At 32.6% G+C, this 21,832-nt stretch overlaps 1 protein-coding gene across 2 annotated transcripts; it reads left to right on the top strand.

The window, feature by feature from the left end:
* Positions 1-4,872: 4,872 nt before the first annotated feature.
* On the top strand, positions 4,873-14,478 carry LOC141708886 (cycloartenol Synthase). 2 transcript variants are annotated; one of them, XM_074512712.1, is made up of 19 exons: positions 4,873-5,047; positions 5,112-5,349; positions 6,256-6,441; positions 6,608-6,697; positions 6,836-7,030; positions 7,123-7,207; positions 7,677-7,843; positions 8,542-8,730; positions 9,020-9,133; positions 9,752-9,874; positions 9,972-10,094; positions 10,505-10,603; positions 11,076-11,132; positions 11,877-11,923; positions 12,028-12,171; positions 12,324-12,501; positions 13,369-13,449; positions 13,843-13,926; positions 14,039-14,478. In XM_074512712.1, the coding sequence occupies exons 2-19, from the start codon at positions 5,149-5,151 to the stop codon at positions 14,150-14,152; spliced, it is 2,277 nt and encodes a 758-aa protein (XP_074368813.1). In that variant the 5' UTR covers positions 4,873-5,047; positions 5,112-5,148; the 3' UTR covers positions 14,153-14,478. The 2 variants fall into 2 exon arrangements, with proteins under 2 accessions (XP_074368813.1, XP_074368814.1); XM_074512713.1 differs by having other exon boundaries at positions 5,126-5,349.
* The last annotated feature ends 7,354 nt before the right edge of the window (positions 14,479-21,832 follow it).

Raw genomic sequence — 21,832 nt, forward strand, 5'->3', positions numbered from 1 at the left:
GCTAATACTTTAAAACTGATGCAAACAGATTTTTTCTTAACATTATGTGATATTTTTCAAGATTTAATTTGTATTGAAACTTTTAAGATATAGAATTTAAATTCAACCAATTATGTTTAGTTTGTTTTTTGATTTTGTTTAAAATTAGATTAATAGTATAATTTTGTTTTATTTCGAATAAATAATATATATTATTATTTTCTAGCTGGTCAAATTATATTTCGATTTTAATTATGTTTTATCATATATTAATTTGATTTTAATATAATTTTTTTTAACGAGTCAATAATATTTATTATTTTGTTTAAATACCGACTAAATTCAATCAATTATACTTAGTTTGTTTTTAAATCTTATTTTAGATCCAATTAATAGTATAATTTTGTTTAATACTAAGATAACTAGTGTATTATTATGTTTTATATTGATATCATTATATCAACGAACGAATTATTTCTAATTAAGTTTTAAAAAGATATGTATGAATCATATAAATACATAGGTTTTAAAAAGATATAGTATGAATTATATAAATGCAGAGCTAACTATGTAATCATACAAACCCAAATACTGACCCACTAGCAAATTTTTAATGTTTCTGCGTGTAATGCATGGATTTTAAATTTGTACTTTTTTATTACATTGAAATAGTTAAATAAAAAATAATCAAATTAAAGTTCAAACAAATAAAAAAATACCGAGTTTTAATTTGACTCATCTTGAGTTCTACAAATCAGATTTTGATAATTTTACAACCGATGCAAAGCTTACGAAATAATGTTTAATTCAGTGATGGTTTAAAAATTTGTCCAATAAAAATTATCTAGGAATTCATAAAAAAGATAGTTATGAGTTTTGCAATAATATTCAATTCAGTTTAGGATGCCTACTTATATTTGGTTTAAATTATTGAAAATGTAATATATACTATTCAATTTTGAATATTATTGATTATTGGTTTATATAATATTGCTTTTTTTAAGATCCAAAGACTATAATATATTTGTTTAAAAACCTAAATGTCCTTATCACATTGGTCGTGAGGGTTAATAACTACCAAAAATTTGCATATTGTATAATAATAATTTATAATTTTGTTTATAGCCATTTGTAATATGACATGGAATCATTTTTTAATAATGTTAATAATGTATATTGCAGGTAATTTAAATAATCAAGCATATATAAATGTATAGTTTGTTAAAAATGAGAAGAAAAAAATATTCAAAATACACTACTTTCTAGCTCCAATTACGCAGAATGTCCATTAGTAGTACGCTCCGCCTAAAATAACCGCTAAATACGCATTTTAGACATGTGTACATGGGTATTCCTTTTAAAAATAAAGGAATACGCATTCTGTGAATATTTCAATAAAAGACAAAATGAATACGCATTCATGAAATGTGTATCCTTTGTTATTTTATAAAAAAGTAAATATGCATGGTTATAATGCATATTTCATCGGCATTTTGGACAAACACTCCCGCCAATTGATATTTCGGACATTTGTCCCTCAAATTGTGGATATATTGGTTTTCACCCAAACGAAAAATGATATTAAAATTTGAATGAAACTATTTCCATGTCATCTCCCTCCGTAGTATACTTCGAATATTTTTAAACTATGTAATTTAATATATAAATTATATCCTTATCTATTTATATTATTATATTAAAAATGAAAAATTAAAATTTTGGTTTGTTAGTATTTTGGTCACTCAATCCAGACGAGAACCATTAGATATAATCTTAAAAATTATTATTTAAGGGATATAAGGTTCGAATTTCACCAGCAACATATTAAAATTATAATTTATAATATATAATGATGAAAATAATCATATATCGCACGTATTATATAATAATTTATAATAAGCGTAAAGAATTTAATCCAAAACTTTGGTACCGTATAGTCGCCCACTCTAAGTTTTGAGATGCCATTTGCCATCTCAGAAAAATTTGCCCCATCATTTACTTGAAACAATTTTGAACTAACTATTTTAGACTTTTAAAACATGAGTCATATTTCGAACAAACCAATTTATTTGGGACCATGCGAGAGGCAAAGGTTGTACGCTAAGATCATAATACTTTGATCTATTTACAATTCTGGCTCTCGAGAGTCTCTTTGTAATACTTCGCTAAAGTGTGGCTCATAAGTATCTCGAAATTCAAAACTCCATTTTATCTGATGAATATAGGAATTTAGTATAAGTAATTGAGATTAGTCGGTAAAAGTATTTTTCCCATAGATAACTTTTCCTCCCAAAACATTTTTCATATAAAAAAAGTGGTTGTATGGAAGTTTCGATGAAATTGAAGCTCACAAAGTGATGACTGAAACATAAAGATGTACTAGTACTAAAAATGAGTTTGTAATGAACGACACAATAAAAGGGCATAACTTTAGGTTTTTTCATGTTGTCAAGAATTGTATAATAATTTTTTTTTGACAAGAAAAGTATGTTGTTATTTATAATATAATAAAAAACCAAAGCAATAAGATATTAGGATTAAATAAGCTCTCATTACATAATAATCATAAAAAACAGATGCTAACGACTTAAAAATTATTTTCCCCACATTTTTTGTTGCAAAAACTTTAATAAAACTTTAAAAAAAATGTTAGCATTTCTTTATCCATAGATCATATAAACAACATATTCAACAATTTATACTAGAATAGAATAGAGATATGACCTAGTTAATTTAAAATTTAAAAACTCCGTTAAATTTTCATTTTTAAGTCATTCTTTAGTATTTTGTTTGAAAAAGAGTTGCCCATGAATGATGGATGTCCTTGTGTTGCTTGCCCTGTATCGCCAAAATAATATCAGCCCTTGATTTGATATTTTAAAAAATACATTATTAAGATTATATCTTATTAATGATTAAATTGTTCTAATATTATTCAAAATATCAGAAACTGATACAATTTCGTAATACAATCCTAGATTGAATATAAGTGGAGGTTCAACCTGTTAGAAATATAAAAAAATATTATATTGTTCTACGAATATTCATATGCTAAAATATGATATAATGATACAAGCATAGATAAAATATGATTAGATTATATAATATAGATCGTCAAAAAAGTAATTCAATTCAAAATTCTTATATTTTTTTAATATCTCTGAATATTGGTTGTAATAATATTGTAACAAGCTATCAAAAATAAAAACAATAATTTATAATAATATGAAATAATAATATGATTTTGTGCAAAAGTATTTTAATTTACATTATCTGGAAATAGAAATATTTTATAACTTTTTAGAAATTTTGGTATATATTATTTTTTAAATTAAATGTATTCTTTTCCGAATCTCAAATACTTTTTTAACATTCTGATTCAGAAATTAGTCAAATCGAAAAATCTTAATAATTGAAAAATAAATTTTCACATTTTCCAAATATCTCGTCACTCTCTTTCTATAATCGGCTATAACGGGCCGAGCTCGATTTTTTTCACGAACAACATGAGATTCGTTTTTAAAAAAGAAAAACTATCCCACCCTTGCTTGTTGTCTATTTCAATTTTTTTATCATCCAATGGTATAAATTTACTTAACATTTCATTTTTACTTCACCTATTATACCATTTCCTTCACATTTGTATTATAAGATATAATTATTTTTAGATAATGTTTATTACAAGTAAATTAATAATCAAGCACATATATTTATTTTCACTTCTTTTACATTTGTAATATGAGATGTAATTATTTTTTGATAATATCGATTGCAAGTAATTTAATAATCAAGCATATATTTATTTTCACTAATACAAAATTTTTTTTGAAGTATATTATTGAGGGAGATGGCGTGATTTGTAAATAGTTTCATTCAAATTTTTATGGCTAAAAGATTGAAGATTGACTCGATATTATCTTGAAATAGAAATATTTTATATATTTTTTCGAAAATTTATACGAATTATTTTAAATTACATGTAATCTATCTAGAATATACGATTCAGATTTGTCAAATAACTTTGTTAACTTTTTCACAAATCATTCAAATCGAGAAATCTTGACAATTAAAAAAGACTTATTCACATTTTCCAAATTTCCCCGCATTCTCTTATAAGTGTTTGTCTCCCCAACTTATAAGTTGAATTTAGAATTTATAAGCTGATAAGTTGAATGTTAACAATAACGTACTTTTTCTCGACTTATTTTGATTTTTGTTTTGTTTATTAACTTTAGTTTTTAAAAATATTTTTTAAAATGTTAACCTAACTTAAAATTTAAGAATTAAGATAATTATATTTAAAAATATTTATTTTAGTTTATTTAAATAAAAAAAATTCTGACTTATAAATTAAATTAGCCAAACACTTGTATAACTTATAAGCATTTATCAACTTATCATTTGTCGGTCACTTATTCGATTTAAGTCATAAGTTACTTATTTTAAGATTTCACAAACGGACACTATATTATTATTCATAAAGCCATAAATAAGTTTTTAGGTTCGAGTCCCGCCAATAACAAACATTTATATTATTATTTATAAAAAAGAATACGCTATACAAATTTTTAGGTTCGAATACCAACAACAATAAATAATTTAATTATTATTTAGACTCATACAGATTCAAATATAATCAATGTTATTCTACACTATACCATCTGATCTTAACTTAAAATTATATAAAATCAAATTATATTTATATAATTATTAATTTTAGCATTTAAATATTTACATTACAATTCTAATAAAAAATATAAATAAAAATATATAAATATTAACAGTAAAAAAAACGGGAACATGAATGTACTTTGCAGGGTACCTGTTACGGGACTCCCGTCATCACATTTATCACAAACAACCTGCTAAATTTGAAAATGGGCTTTTAGCCCGTTAAAGGTGAAATATGGTAAATCCTAAACAGGCACAAAACTCACAACTCTCTCTCCTCTCCTTCCCCCATTCCATTTCATCTCTCTCTCCCATCTCTGTCTTCACATGCTCAAACACTGACCGTCCTCCACTCTCATCCCTATCCTAATCACAGATCAGCAAAGCATTTCATTAGGTTTGATCTACACTTGATTTACTCTCTGCTACTACTGTGTATTGTACTAATAGGTTATATGTAGTTTGTGATTGCCAGTTGAATTCAGTGGCAGAGTGAAGATGTGGAATCTCAAAATTGCAGATGGAGCAAGAACTCCGTGGCTTCGCACTGTCAACAATCACCTAGGCCGTCAAATTTGGGAGTTCGATCCCGAACTTGGATCTCCCCAAGAGCTTGCGGAGATCGAGAAGGTTCGCGAAGCTTTTCGCGATAATCGCTTTACTCAAAAACACAGTTCTGATCTCCTTATGCGCATTCAGGTCCATTTACTTCACTCGCATTGCACATTTACCATTTACTTGCAACATTTCAGTTACGCTAAAATAAGCTCTACTGTCTTTTACGGAATACTTCTATTTGTTATGTGTTCACATTGGTAAGGATATGTTTGTATTGTTTGTTGTATTTAGAATAACTCTCTTTTAAATTAATATGAAATTTTGATTTGTTTGCACAATTGCAGCCTTAATTATTTTTTTATCACATTATCGACCATGTCTCTCTCTAATAAAATTAACCTAATGCAACCTGTGTTAAGGTGAAAGACCCCCTCTGTTTAACAGAGGGAAGTCATACAAGACACATGGATGTTACCTCGGGGCTGCCTGAATTATAGTTACAAAAACAATGGTACAACTGAATTTATATATAGTTATCAACTCATGCCTTGCTCCACATCCTGACCTGCTGGGGGGTAAAAGATTACTTCTACTTTAAGGAACATTGTGTTATTGGTATTGAAATACAATATAAAAAGAGAAATGAATTCCACCAAGGTTTTCCGGGGATGATACTAGTAATAAAATTTTGATTGGCACAAGTATTAAGTGATCGAATATTATGAGGTACTGCCTTCTCTGGGAGTGCTCAATGCTTTCCGCTTATAAGCTAGAGCTGGGCTGATCTTTTTCCAAGCAAGCGCAAACTTAATACTTTATTGGACAGGCTCACGTGCTTCTTTTACAACCATAGACTGATTAGTAAATTTGGTTTTTAGTTCAATAAATGGACACATAAAATTACACTCATGTACCAATGTAAATCTTTCTTACAAAAAAATTATTTAGCACAAAAGAAATATATATATTATTTCGTAAGCATATTTTTCAGATCTTGATGCAGCTACTGTAATCTGATTTTAGCCCATTTTGGGTTTAAACTTGTAGTTCAAAAAGGAGAATCAAGATAGTATAGTCTTGCCACAAGTCAGCATAAAGGACACAGAAGATATATCAGAGGATAACGTAACAACAACATTAAGAAGAGCTTTGAAGTTCCATTCTACTCTCCAGGGGTCAGATGGACACTGGCCAGGAGATTATGGCGGTCCTATGTTTCTGCTGCCTGGTCTTGTAAGTTTAAAGTTTACTGCCAGTTGATATTGTTAGACTGCTGCCTTACTATACCAATTAAAACTTAAATTGAACTTGGACCAGCACAATTGTATAGAATATTTCATGATTATAATGATATTCTGTTGCACTTTTTCACAATATCTAGTTGTTGCTAATTCATCAGGTCATAACTCTATCAATAACCGGGGCACTGAATGCCATCCTATCAAAAGAACATAAACGGGAAATGTGTCGGTATCTTTACAATCATCAGGCAAGTACACTTGTTTGATTGAAATTTTTGTACCGCTACTTGCCCCCTAAGTCAGTGTCTCATGCTTTTGTTCCAGTTTGCTTCATTTTTTTTAATTGGAGATGGTTTACGAAAATATTTGAATATTGGTAATTTCAGAACAGTGATGGTGGGTGGGGTTTACACATTGAGGGCGCAAGCACTATGTTTGGTACTGCTTTGTCCTATGTCACTTTGAGGCTGCTCGGGGAAGGAGCTACTGATGGACAAGGATCAATGGAAAAAGGGCGTCAATGGATTTTGGATCACGGTGGTGCCACTTCAATAACTTCATGGGGGAAAATGTGGCTTGCAGTTCAGAACCATCTCTGGAACTCACTTGTTCATATGTCTTATTTCTCCATTGATACTTTTCTGTTTGTTCATGTTATCCGTCATGGTGACAGGTTCTTGGTGTCTTTGAATGGTCTGGAAACAATCCCTTGCCACCAGAGATTTGGCTGTTACCTTATATTCTTCCATTTCACCCAGGTGACTGACCATTTTTGCATCTTTATTCAATTTTTGGTTTTATCTCTAGCAAATAGTCCAAGTGTTTCATTTTTGAGCTGGAATTACTGAATATTACTAAAACCTAGAAATTGTACCATATGTTGTGGCAATTTTTCAGATGCTTTTTTTTAAACAAAATGGTCATTGAAACCTAGAGCTATTGTTTTCATGTTTAGGACTACTACACTCTTACTTTACAGGAATAGGAATATACAGGTTGTTAACTTTTTGGGATGACTATTTTGTTCATATCTTCCATATGATGGCTTGTTACTTTTCATGTATTCTATCAATCTAATTATATAAAAATAATCTCCTAAACTAATTCTTTCAAAAGTTGGTGATTTGTTTTTCAAAAAAACTATCTTAGAGTGAAAGTGTTTTATGCTTTGACAAAGCTACATTTTCTCTATAATGAAATAACCTTCCTTTTGCCACTTTTGTGCAGGAAGAATGTGGTGCCACTGTCGGATGGTTTATCTACCTATGTCTTACTTGTATGGGAAGAGGTTTGTTGGTCCAATTACACCAACTGTGCTCTCTTTGAGAAAAGAGATTTTTAATGTCCCGTATCATGAAATAGATTGGAATCAAGCGCGCAACTTATGTGCGAAGGTCGGTAAATATTTCCGAACTCTAATATCTTGAACTGATGTGGTGACTGTATGTTACTTAGAGAACCATATGATATTTTTAAATTACCGGTGGCTGTCCAACAAGGTTGCTGATATCCAGTATAATAAATAAAAATTGAATACGCAAGCAGCATATTTCCATCATAGTATATGATGTTTGAACTCTCCAAGTGACTGCAGCCTTTGTATTATTACGATTATTGTCGTTGTGAAAGAACAGTAGAAGAGAAAAATGAAGATATTTATGGTTACTGATAGAAGTTAGGATAATCTGAATAAACAGGATTGGCGGGGAGTTTCAGTGTTATAGGTTTAATTGGTCTTGGAAATCGAAGGGTCTGTCAGCCGAAAGTGTATAAACTAAAGAAGTTAAGATGATGTACAATAAGCAATTACAGAATTATTATTGAAATTTAGTTCAAATAATTATGGGTGCGGACTGCTGACATTCCTTTTCAGAAGCCTACTGGTACTTGATAGTAACGATTTTTAGAGTTCTTAAATACATCTTAGCTTTGATAGAATTCGGTATTCTATGTTATGACGAGCCATATGCTACAGATAACGCACATACCGGAGATGTTTTAAGGCCCTATCCTTATTTTCTACAAGGTTTGAGCTTTTTTATCCAACACCAGACTTGAGTTTCTGATAAAATTATCTGTAATGTTTCTGCAGGAAGATCTGTACTATCCCCACCCTCTGATACAGGATATACTTTGGGGAACTCTGCATAAGGTTGTGGAACCTTTCTTAATGAATTGGCCTGGAAAGAAGTTAAGAGAGAAGTCTCTTTGCACTGTTATGGAACACATACATTATGAGGATGAAAATACTCGGTATATATGTATTGGGCCTGTAAACAAGGTCAGTTTGCAATTCTTGATGGTGTTATTTTTTGATAATATATTCCTATGTATGCAGGGAAAAATCTGACAATTAATTTGTGATTATTTATTATAATTGTGTATCATTGTGTATTCTTTTTATATTATACTTTCTGGCAAGTTTGTAACATTAATTTTTATACTCTGTGACTAAACCTTCAAATTCAGTAGCTTTACATTTTCACAGATTTTTCAATAAAATGTGCATTTGGTGCTTCACAGTACCTAGTCTCTTGATCTCCTTTGAAAAAATATCTTTATCGCCCCAGGTACTAAATATGCTGTGCTGTTGGGTGGAAGATCCAAATTCTGAGGCTTTTAAGTTGCATCTCCCACGACTCTATGATTTTTTATGGATTGCTGAGGATGGCATGAAAATGCAGGTTTTAAGCTAATCTTTTACCTTATATTACGTCCTAAGGCTGACTTTTGCTAAATTTAATCAGGATTTAGTCTTTAGAGTGAGAAGCCAAAATTTCTGAGTTTGCATCTAAATGTCAAGAAACATGATAGAAACAGATTAAAGTATATAATTTTATTCGACAATGACCATGAGAGATGAAAGGTTGTATCAAATGTATGCTCAAGGAAAATAAGTTACACCATCCATGCGGCGCTTCTAAATTTTAATAATTTAACCTTCTTTAGTTGTTAGATTTGTGAATACTTTAATGTAATTTAATTCTTCATTTACTATATGCTTAAATTTTATGTTTAACTTAATATAACAAAAACATGATTTTGTCTTTCCTTTATAAATAATATTTTTAGTGAAAATTTTCTGTACACAAGGAGCAAAAAACAGCGAACTAGACAAGATGAGGTCTGAGGTTATTCTTTGATTTGAGCTCGAGTGATATTAACAGATGTGTGTGGGTTTGTTAAGCTGTGACTGATTTGTTGTTGTGCTGCAAGTTTCAAAATGCATTTAGCAAACCATGTTTAAATTTGTACTTCTATAGAAAAGCTTATTTATAGGCATTTGTACCGATCTCTTACAGGGTTATAATGGAAGTCAACTATGGGATGCTGCTTTTTCTGTTCAAGCATTCATATCAACGGAACTTACTGACGAATATAGCTTGACGCTAAGAAAAGCACATATGTTCATAAAGAACTCACAGGTGAAGTTAAGTTTTTATCCTTTTTGTTTGTTTTACTCAAAAAATTATTGAGATGTATATACCTTAGAAGTTTGACCTGTCTATTGTTGTCCTAAAGGTGCAAGATGACTGCCCTGGTGACCTTGACTTCTGGTATCGCCATATTTCTAAAGGTGCTTGGCCTTTCTCCACTGCAGATCATGGATGGCCAATTTCAGATTGCACCGCTGAAGGACTCAAGGTAGTACCATTAAATTATTATATATTAATCTAGCAAAAATATAAAATAATGTGTTCCATGAGGATAGTAATAAGATAAATATACGAATAGAAAATAAACTTATGTAGTTTCATTAGCAATCCTTGCGAAAATCCCTAGTGATTTTCTGGGGCATCTTTCTCTCTCCGAGTCTCTGTATAAATAAAGAGTAGAATTAAGCGGAGAACCAAATTGACATGAGAACCTAGGAACTCTATTATCAATTGTTGATAATTATAAAAACCCCTTCAAAATTTAAATTCGGTAATGATGATAGGAAAAAAACAATTTTTAGTTAATTTTCAATTGGTTCTTAGGTTCTCTAATAAGCTTGGTTCTTATATGAACCATATAATATGTGCTTGTTTTTGTAATAAAGAATTCTTTCTCAGGCTGCGCTTCTACTGTCAAAATTGTCACCAGAGCTGGTTGGTGAACCACTAGATGCCAAACGGCTGTATGATGCTGTCAATGTTATTCTTTCTCTACAGGTGATTAGAGTTCCATTTTACTGTAGAAACTTTATGTTACTTATTGGCACAATAATGCCTACATGAAGGCTCTGTTTTGTACACAGGAATTCACTTACTGAAGAAGTATTGCCTCTTTATTTACCCACAATTAGTTAGCCGTACTTGATAAATCTGTTAAGTGCACGTATTTAAACATTACACGGGAATAAATTTTAAGAAAATCTGATCCTAGAATACAAATTTAGCTAACGTAGCAAAAAATGAACACAAACTCGGATTATCATTATATCGGTTATCAGCGAAGCTATATTTACCATGTACTACTTCTCAAAGCATTTTTTTGGGGTCTACTTCTCAAAGCATTTGACGGCACATGTTTTCTTGCACTAAAAAAGATTAGCTACTTGTCTTGTGAATTATATTTCATCCTACTCTTTTTTTATTCTTTTAATAAACTTTTGTAAAAGTTAACTGCTTGGCATGTATGCAGAACAGCGATGGCGGCTATGCAACATATGAACTCACGAGATCCTATCGATGGCTTGAGGTATTATATAACTATTTGTATGGTGTCTATGTTACCGAACTCTTTATCTCATCTTGATTACTCATGTTGATGAGCACTTAGGAATGGGTACGGACAACGAGACAATTCATTTTGGGCCATAAACATGCAAGAGTTTGTTAAATATATTACCGAGTCCCAGGCTTTGATTCATCCGTATTAGAAATTTGGAAACATAAATGTTGGACACTTCTAACCGAATCTGTGTAACATAGCATCATTTTATGAATATTCTTCAGTTTGATGTCAGAGGCATCATAGTCGGATCACCTTTCTCCAGGACTATGTGTTACTAGCATAGTCTTATATCTATGGGTAGCAAATTGGTTAATTTACTTTGACCAGTAAAAATAACATGTTTATTCGAGGTCTCTTATTTATGCATGACATACTTAGTAGTTAGTACATTATGGATTCTTCTCCTATATTGTACTTTGTTGCGTGTTTTCCCAGGCATAAGGAATGAACAGAACAATTATAATTGTACTTCCGTGTATCTGAATACTTGGCCTTTTCATCAATTTATATCCTAATTTTTATTGTCTGAATATCAATTATTATAAAATATGAATTTGAAATCATAAATGAGAGACGCATGCCCACATAAATTGTGCACAATTACACATTGTATATAATAGTGGTTTTCATTTGTGTTCATTTCTTTTACTAACTAATATTGATATAATATTTTCATTTGCTTACATGGTTGAGTTTTTCAATTGCCAGTTAATTAACCCTGCTGAAACATTCGGTGACATCGTTATCGACTACCCGTAAGATATTGGCAACAAAATTATTTATTACAAAAGTTTCCTTAAAATTATACCTTCTTATTGTTATATTTTGTTTTTTGCTGCAAACTGCTATGAATATGCAGTTATGTTGAATGTACATCGGCAGCAATTCAAGCTTTGTCAACTTTCAAGAAATTATATCCCGGACATCGTCGAGAAGAAATAAATCTTTCTATTGAAAAAGCTGCTGTGTTCATTGAAAAAATACAAGCACCAGATGGCTCATGGTTTTTCCTCACTTTTTTATACCTTCTGTTCTTTTGCATCCAACAATCTTTAACAGAAGACCTCATTACAGACTGTATAATATGCTTGTTCTTATCCTCCTGTTTAATCATACTGGGAGATGTAGCTCTAATTTCTTCAATGTCATTACTAGGTATGGTTCTTGGGCAGTCTGCTTTACCTATGGCACATGGTTTGGTATTAAAGGTTTAGTAGCGGCAGGAAGGAACTTTGCTACTTGCTCTAGTATTCGCAAGGCTTGTGATTTTCTACTGTCCAAGCAAACTGCTTCTGGTGGTTGGGGAGAAAGTTATCTTTCCTGTCAGAACAAGGTAAAGTATATTTAAGTTTTGCATATATTTTCATATCTATACATGTCAAGTTGGTAAAAGTTGTTCTTTGTTTATTTTATCTAATTGACTGTTCTAGTATTTGACATGCAAAAGTTAGTAACCTCCAAAGATAATTATATCTTAAAATGTCTTAAAAAGAGGACTTTAATATTTTGAAAGGTAAATGTATAATGAGGTACAATGTTAAGAATATTGTAAAGCATCCCTAATTTGTAAACAAATATTTATTTATTTTTGGCAAAAGCAGAAGAAGAGACGGTGTTATGCTACCTACAGCTGTTTTTGCTGTTCTATGAGGACACGGGTATAAGTAAAGGGAGGATGTCTATCAACATCCTAATTACATATCCCTGCAAGTTATAGATTACTAAATGTACAAATGAGCCTACCTGATGCTATGTTTAATAATCAAAAGATTTGTGGTGATTTTGCCACTTAATTTAGTTACTTTTACTACTTTTATTTACATATTAATCTAATTTGGTTGAAAAATGAGAATAAAATCATAGGTGGTGGTGGACGAGAAGAATGAAAGAATAAATTGATAATGTAAAGTTTTAATATTGACTAGTGAAGGAGATAAGTGGAGAAATAGATGGGGCAATTCATTTGAAAATTAGAAAGAACTATGGTTAGTTTAGAATGGTGCAATTGTATGAAAGATTGAATATCTGCGTAAATGTCCACAAATAGCATTTGAATTTTATTCGATGTCATCCAACTGAATGCAGCCTGGATTTTTCAAAAATGAGCATAATAAATTTCAATGCCTTGCAGAATTCGAATCAGTCTATGTCTATTTTAATTTTTCTCTGCAATTAACTCTATTGGCTGTTGTTCTTGCAGGTTTATACAAATCTTGAGGGTGATAGGTCTCACGTTGTGAATACTGGATGGGCTATGTTGGCTCTAATCGATGCTGGACAGGTATTTTATCAGTCTGGCTGTACCTGTCAATATTTCCAAGTTTGTGCAACAAAGTAGTTCTACTTTTTGTACTCTTACGCGGGCTGGGACCTGACATTTATGTATTACATTCATTTTTATTGCTTATGATTATTGGTCATGTCTCCCGAAGGATTTCAGATAAAAAAAAATATTCCTTTTGTTTGAACTTTGAAGTGTTATTGACATGTTAGATCAAGACTTTGGTGCTGCATGTGACTACACATTCGCTTCCCCTTTGTTATTTTTTCTTTTCTAATGCTTTTAATTTACAGCCGTCTTTTTTGCTTGCTTCCCCTATCTTATATGCTGCAGAAGTTTCAAGTAAGTATGTTGTTTTGTACATTTAAATATGCAATGTATCTCTTTCTACAGGCCGAGAGAGATGCTAAACCATTGCACCGCGCAGCAAAATTATTGATTAATTCTCAAGAGGAAAATGGAGATTTTCCGCAACAGGTTCGTCTCCTCTCTCCTCATGTATAATACATTACCTCATAAACACCTTTTTCTTAACTGAATCCAATTAATTTGTTGATGCGTTTTCTATTACTTCCTTGAATTAATTCAGGAGATCATGGGGGTCTTCAATAGGAATTGCATGATCACCTATGCTGCATACAGAAACATTTTTCCTATATGGGCTCTAGGAGAATACAGATGCCGAGTACTTCGGGGGCGTTGATGAATTTTGTTGATACAGATGCCGAGTACTTCGGAGGCGTTGATGAATTTTGTTGGTCCCTCGTGTAATTTATATGTTCTTTATGTACAATTTATATTCTCTTTACTTAAGCCCCTCGCCGGTTCTCCATGTAGTTGTTATTTACCTCCACAAGGCAAAATTCAAGTAGGAAAAGTGATCACCTGGTGGAAATAATATAATGAGTGATTTTCTGGAGCTAATTTAGGGTGTCTGATTTCTAATACTAGTGAGTAGTGAGTCATTTCTGATGCGGACTTTTTTAATACAAAGGGAAATATTCATCATTCATGTTGATTCGTGTATTATATAGTGTGTCGTATCTATAATAGTACAAAATAAAATTTACCAATCCAATTGTGTATTACTCTGTTTTGTGGTCTTGTCAAGGTTCAACGAGGGGATCTTTTAGGTCCTTTGTTGTTTGCTTTGGCGCTTCACCCTTTGGTTCAGGCCATTGCGCAGTCTTTGTGCAGTCTTGTGAGTTTTCTCTTCAAGCTTGGTATCTGGATGATGGAACTATTGTTGGGATACCCTTATGGTGGCCAAGGCGCTTGATATTATCCGGGCTGATTTGTGGTTTGTTTCTGAATATTGATAAGACAAAACTCTTTTGGTCGGTGGAGGATCCTCGAGGACGGGTGGATGGCATTTTTCCCACTAATATTTCCCGGCCACTTAAGGGTGTCAAACTTCTTGGGAGTTAGCCAGTGTCGATGCAGGTTTTTGTCATGATTGGCTTCTCAAAAGGTCTCCAAGACTATTGCTCTAATGGAGGCTATTCACAAGCTTGAGGACCCCCAGTGTGAGCTTCTTCTTCTTCGCAATTGCGCAGGGGTTGCAAAATTGTATTACACATTGCGGACTTGCCCACCTCCGTTCTTTGGGAGGCCCAGACGCAGTTTGATCAGGGTTTGCGTATTTCCCTAGAGAGGATTGTTACTGGCTCTGGCCCTGGTTTTGGGGATTGGCAGTGGAGGTTAGTCACACTCCCAATCAAGTTGGGCGGTCTTGGCATCTTATGTGTGGGGATGTTATTCGTTATGCCTTTCTCGCTTCTCGCCTTCAGACTAGTGCATTGCAGATTCGGATTCTGTCGAGTTCAGGTATCACATCGTGTGGTTCTTCTTTTTAGTGTGCTCTTGATGATTTATCGGCCCTTTGTGGTGCGAATGCTCTCACTGGCACCACTAACTTTCCAGCCCCCAAATTGATGAATTCTTTGGCAAAGAGCTATTTTGATGTCATTGAGACCAGTCTTGCTTCTCATTATGTGCCGAGTCCCCATCAGATCTCTATTCTGAGCTGCATTCGCGCTCCTCCTGCTCAGGATTTCTTGTTTGCCATCCCTATTGATGGGTTGGGGCAGAGGATGAACCAACGCCAATTTCGGGCGGTATTGTGCTACCGTTTTGCAATTCCTTTGTTTACTGAAGGCACCTTGTGTCCGAGTTGTAATGTTCACAGGATGGACCAGTGGGGCGATCACGCAGTTCACTGTTCAAGTGATGTAGGTGTGAAATTCAGGCATAATTTGGTGCGTAACATTCTGGTGGATATCTGCTCCAAGGTTAGCATTCCTGTGTGTAAGTAGGCTCCTTTGGGATTTCTTTTGGATCTCAGACCTGCAGATCTATTGTTGTTCAATTGGTCCCAAGGTAAAAATGCATATCTGGATGTGATTGGTATTTCTCCTTTTGCTGGTGGGGGAGTGAGTTCATGGGCTCATGGGATGGCGTTGCTAAATGCGGTGGAAAAGAAAAAAAGGAAGTATTCTAGGATTTGCGCTAACCATGATTATTCGTTCATCCCCTTTGTCTTCTCTACTTTTGGGGAACTAGACACGAAAGCGTTGGATGTTCTCTCGCGTATCAAGACTTTTTTCATTATTCTCTCTAATAATGCTAAGAGTGATGTTTTTTTTTTCATAGGTTAAACTTTTATATTCAGAAAGGGGTGGGAGCGCAACTTGTGTCTCGACTCCCTTCTAATTTTTCGAGTTAAATTAAAAAAAAAACATAATAAAAAAAATTGTATATTACAACATGAAAAACAAAATTTACCAATTCAAACAAATAATATATGTATCGTGTTAGGAGTAAAGTCAATGTTTATGTTAAAATAGGGGTAGTTATGATTATAATTTAGCGCCGAAAAATGAGTTTTAGTGTTAAAATAATACCTTATCTACCATCATCTAAATATGAATAAATTTGTTTTAAATCTAAATAATATTTTCAATTCACTTCGCATTAATGCCTACAAATATAAATTTTCTATCTACATCTCCCTTTTTTTAGTAAAAAGATGGTTTGACAAATATAACAACACACTACTATAGTTTGTTTTATATAAAACACAAATACATGATTGTGTTATTTTAACATAATATTTAGCACTTATAGTTTTTTTATTTTAAAGGACTAATTACATCATTTATACTTGTGATTTTATAATTTTGCACTTTAGTTGGCTAAAGTTAAAATGTCCAAATGAGTGATTAAAAATAGGTTTTTAAAGCATTTAAAGGACTCCGCCGTTCTACCGTTAAATATTAGACAGAATGTTAATCGGATGGAAGGTAAAAATGTCTTTGTCACATTTTCAACGGTTCTTTGACCATTTTTTATGTATATATCTAGGGTGTCAATTCATAAAAATCTCTTTTAGATAGAGATACGTAGATAATGATTATTTAAAAATATAATATATAATTTATTTTATTTTTCATTTATCAAATTAAAAATGAAGTTGTACAATTTTTTTATTTAAAAAATCATTGTAATTTGATAAAATAGTTTAAAGTGTTTCTGTAGTAAAATTACAGTAAAATCATACTTGTCCAAAAAAATTACAATATTAATTTTTTTTTTCAAATTTCAACTGCTAAACGTTTTATTTTATTTAAATATAATTATAATTCTACATTAACAAATGAAATTAATAGTAGAATCTCTATATAAAATGGTTCTCTCTCCAACAAATGCCTATATATTTAGGGCTGCATAAAGGTTAAAAACCGGACCAGATCGAAAACCGGATTTTTTCAAAATTAAGGACCGAGGACTGGCTATATCCGGTCTTGGGACCGGACCGGAAAAATCCGGATTGGACCGGGACCGGACCGGTTTAGACCGGTTTAATTAATATTTATATATATATAAATATTTATATAATTTTTTAAATTTTTCTTTCAAATTTATATACATTAAAAATTTTGTTACTTGGTACGTCAATAAAAATTTAAAATTAAGTACATATCTTATTATTTTAAAAGTAAATATAAATTTTTAAGTGTATGAATATTAATAGTTTATTACATGAAATACGAAATTTAGTAATTTCAAGTGTTGCATTGATCTATTTTTATTATATGAATTTATTATCTATTAATTTGGATCAATAAAATATGGTATTGGCGAATGTTTAATATTTATATATGATCTTATAAGACATAAATTAAAGGTAAAATAATTATATATATAAATTCAGGTCCATTCAGGTCTGGACCGGATTTTTTCACGTCTTGGACCGGACCGGACCGGACTGAAGGCCGGATTTTTTCAATTATAAGGACCGGGGACCGGACCGGGTATGTTCGGTCCGGTCCAGGTCTTGGACCGGTAGACCCAATCTTGTTGCCCAGTAAAGATACAATTGTTTAAGGGGGGTTGGATACAATTGTATAAATATTTCGAACAAGTATAAAAATATAACAGTTCTTTATATTTCTGATAAAAACTGTTACAAACTCTCTCAAGAAATACTGATATTCTTGAGAGCTGCTAAGTCGTACAATGCTCGAGTTAATCACTATATGATGACCTAAACTGTGTTTATATAATACACAGCTCCTATAAATCAGTCGAGGATATGCATTATCAAATACTAACAGAAAATGATACATATCTCTAACAGATATCCATCCCTCAAAATAAGGAACAGACTCAATCTTCACAACAGACTGCTCTTCAAATACTGATGCTTCTGTAAATACCGATGGGCATCAAATCCTGATGACATCCAGAACAGCCAAATCCTGAGCTTCTCCTGATCATTGAGAATCAACATGTAACAATCTCCCCCAATTTATACCTAATGTAATGAAGTATACATTCCATTCTCAATGATGCCAAAACCAAGTTACAAAATGTACAAGGAATAAGGTTTACTTTAGTATCCTAAGATAACTGACAGTTGTTTCCAGAAATTTGTTTAACCTTTCTTCCACCTTGTCTTGAATGACTTTGACAAGCTTTTTCTTTAACTCTTTCTTTTCTTCAATATCTTCCCCAAGCTGATAAATGACTGATCTTAATTTAGAAATTGAACTCTTAGTTATTTCAAGATCACCAATTAACATAAAGCTTAAACTGACATCTTCATGATCAGAACTAAAAGATAACTGAGGATTGTTGAGAAAAACTTTCAGAACCGCAACTCCCTTTTCCATCTTCTTTTTCTTGACCAGTGTAAGTTCTGTATATAGGAACATAATCACCATTGTATTTGTCTTCTCTAGTCATGACTCTTCTTCTGATACTCTCAAGTATTATAGAAGACCAGTTTCTGGTGACATTGTTCTCAACTCTAAGAAGATAATGAATATATTTCAACTCTATCACAATCTTTATCAAGAGTTGCTGCAGAGTAAATCTTTTTACTTTACCATCTCTCAAGAAGTACAGAATCTCCTCTCTGACATCATTATCATTTATCTTTCTGTATACAATCTTTACAACTTCAACTTTCTCAAGATGTGAAGGAGTAATCTTCTCACCAAGATTGTCAGTCAGACTATCTGTGTCAAGTAAATCAGACCTCAGAGTTTCCATTCCAGAATGACCAATACCTCCTCTCGTACGAGTTTTGATAAGCTTTAGTTTTTCATTATGTTCCACCCAAGAAGGTTTCTTGATGGACTTATCAACATTCTTCTGTTCAGGAGTAGGATCCCCTAGTCCTGCTGACACAAAATTAATATGCTTGAATCCTTTAGGATAACTAAATGAGTAGATATCTTTCCATCTTTTATCCTTCTTGCTAAGAGGAGCATAGCTTGTAGACAAATCATGAATCTTTCCTTTTGATTTCTGCCATAGCTCTCTCTTTGAATTTAGAATTCTTTGCACATAGTCATTACAAGCTTGATCAGCTTCCCTTCTGTCAATTCTTTCCTGTGCATCAAGAATTGGTTCATCCAATAATGTGATCACCTTTTCATCAGTATCAAAATCAGCTTTCAGATTCACAGCATCAGGATTTGCCTTTTTCTCAGGATTTGTGTCTGCTTCAAGAGACACATTTGTATTTGTTATATCAACTTGAGCAATGTTAGCGGTTGATTTCTTCTTCCTGGGAATGATCATTTCTTCAACATTCTCAGCTTCTTCTTTTACATCATTTCCTTGTACAGGAACAAAACCTTCTCTGAATAGAATATTCAGAAATGCAGAATCAATTGCAGAATCACGACTTGTATTGGAAATTCTTCCTCTTCCACTTCTTCCTCTGGCACTTGTAGTTCTTCCACCTCTTTTTCCCCTTCCTTTGGAGGTGTTTGCTTCAGCTTTAATTTGAGCCATTAACTCCTTCTGTTGCATAACTGCTTCTTCAGTTGTTAGATCAGGAAATTCTTCAGTTATCAACTCAAGAGCACTTCTGGCATTCTTTTGCTCAAACCTCTTATCTTTGTAATACATAAAAATCTCTTCATATATTTCCTTGTGTCTCTAAGGAAAGAATAATCCTTTAACATCTGCTAAGTTAGAGATTGTAACATCACCAGTTCCAGGAGCATCAGCATTAGTCTTGTGCTTAACTTCATGAGCACCAGTAGTCTTTCCTTGTCCTGAACCAGATCTTTTAGAATGTTGAGGTTGTTGAGCAACAGAAGCAGGTAGAACGTTAACCACTGGATTCTTATCACCATCATCATCAGTATCTTTATCTTTCAATTGAATAGAGTCAGGTGTACATTTTTTGACAGCTATCTTCTCCCTCTATTTGGCATCAGGATCTGAAAGAAGAGAAAACAAAGTATACAGTTTATCAGCCATTGAAGACACTTTATCTTTCAAGGAAGAAAATCGAGTATCCATGCTTTGTTGAGATTGAACCACAGCTCTAACAGCTTTCTTCACACTTATGAGTTCAGCTGAAGTAAGTGGATTAACCATTAAAGTATCAATCTTGTTTTGTAAAGTGGTATGGGATGTCTTCATAGCAGCAAGTTCAGAGAGAATTCCTTCACAGAAATGGTAGAAGCCTTGAGATGCAATTTGAGCTCAGGATTTTGAAGTCCATCATATGCCCTGTGAACATGTTGCATACCAACAACTGAGGAGATAGAAGTATGTGCATCTCTCCATGCAAAATCCCATTCAGCCATTCGAAAATGCTCAGCATCAGCATTGTAATAAGAGGGATCAATATTGAAATGTGAAGAAGAACCAATATTGGACTTCTTAGATGCATCAATAGCAGTCTTCTGCTGAGCTGTGTCAGGATCATCAGAATCATTGTCTTCATCAGAATTAGAGCAAGACAGACCCTCAGAAGAATTTGCAGAGCTTAGTAGAATAACTTTGCCTTTGAGAGGATCCTTAACAATAATTATCTGTTTCTGATGAGATCGTGAAACGGAAAACATTGTAACACCTAAATCTCTCTTTTCTTTTCAAGTGATCTCATCACTTCTCACACAATATATTACTTTTAACAGTAATATGATTCTCACATAAGAAAGTTTATAAGTAAAGAAAAACTTATAAAATTCTTTTCTCAAAACTACTTCTCCTTTTGCCAGTACAGGAGACTGCCACTCAAAATTGAATTTTCTCACAAAATCTTTTCACACAATCTCACAGAAAGGCACAATCACACATTTTGAAAATAAATAAGAGGTGTCTGAGAAAAGTAGTATGCTTGTCATATAAATAGAGGTAACCTCAGATAAGAGACTATTTATAATCATACAAACATTGAGAACAACAGAGAAAAATAAGCAATACCCGAAGATGAATCCTCAAGTGGCAGTGATGTCAGTGGAGGGACAAACACAACATCAGGATGCTGTAACAAACTAGATCTCAGCAATGAGTCATCAACAGAAACTGCTTGAATTGTCAATTGGTCAGCATCATGAGCTGTTGTAGTGTCAGGATTTGATTTGTCACGAGAATGCACTAGACCAACATCAGTAATTTGAACTGATGCTTCTTGTGGGGCCGGAGGACTATGAGTTGCTTCAGTAATGAATGGTGAAGGTTCTTGTGTACTTTCCTCGAACATAAGATCATTAATAACTGCATCCACCTTTGACAATACATCCTGATGAGCTTTCTTTTCTTGCAGCAATTTTTCAGAATCACCAAGGATATCACCTTGAGCAAAATCAATAATTATTTGTGCAGCCTCTTTGTCTGCATCTTCCCTTTGAGAAGATGGTTCTTGTGTGACTGGATGTTTCTCAGTGTCTAAATCCCTTTGAGACTTAGGTTCTTGTGGACTAACATCCATAGCAGAGGACTGAGTCTTTTTCTTCTTTCTGATGTACCTAACCACATCTTCAGCTTTTCTTTTCTGCATACTCTTGACAGTGTACTTGGGTTCATCAGTTTTTTTGTTCACTGGAATCTTTTTTATCAGAGCACTAGTATC

This window comes from Apium graveolens, chromosome 2 (assembly GCF_009905375.1).
Source record: "Apium graveolens cultivar Ventura chromosome 2, ASM990537v1, whole genome shotgun sequence".
NCBI lineage: Eukaryota > Viridiplantae > Streptophyta > Magnoliopsida > Apiales > Apiaceae > Apium > Apium graveolens.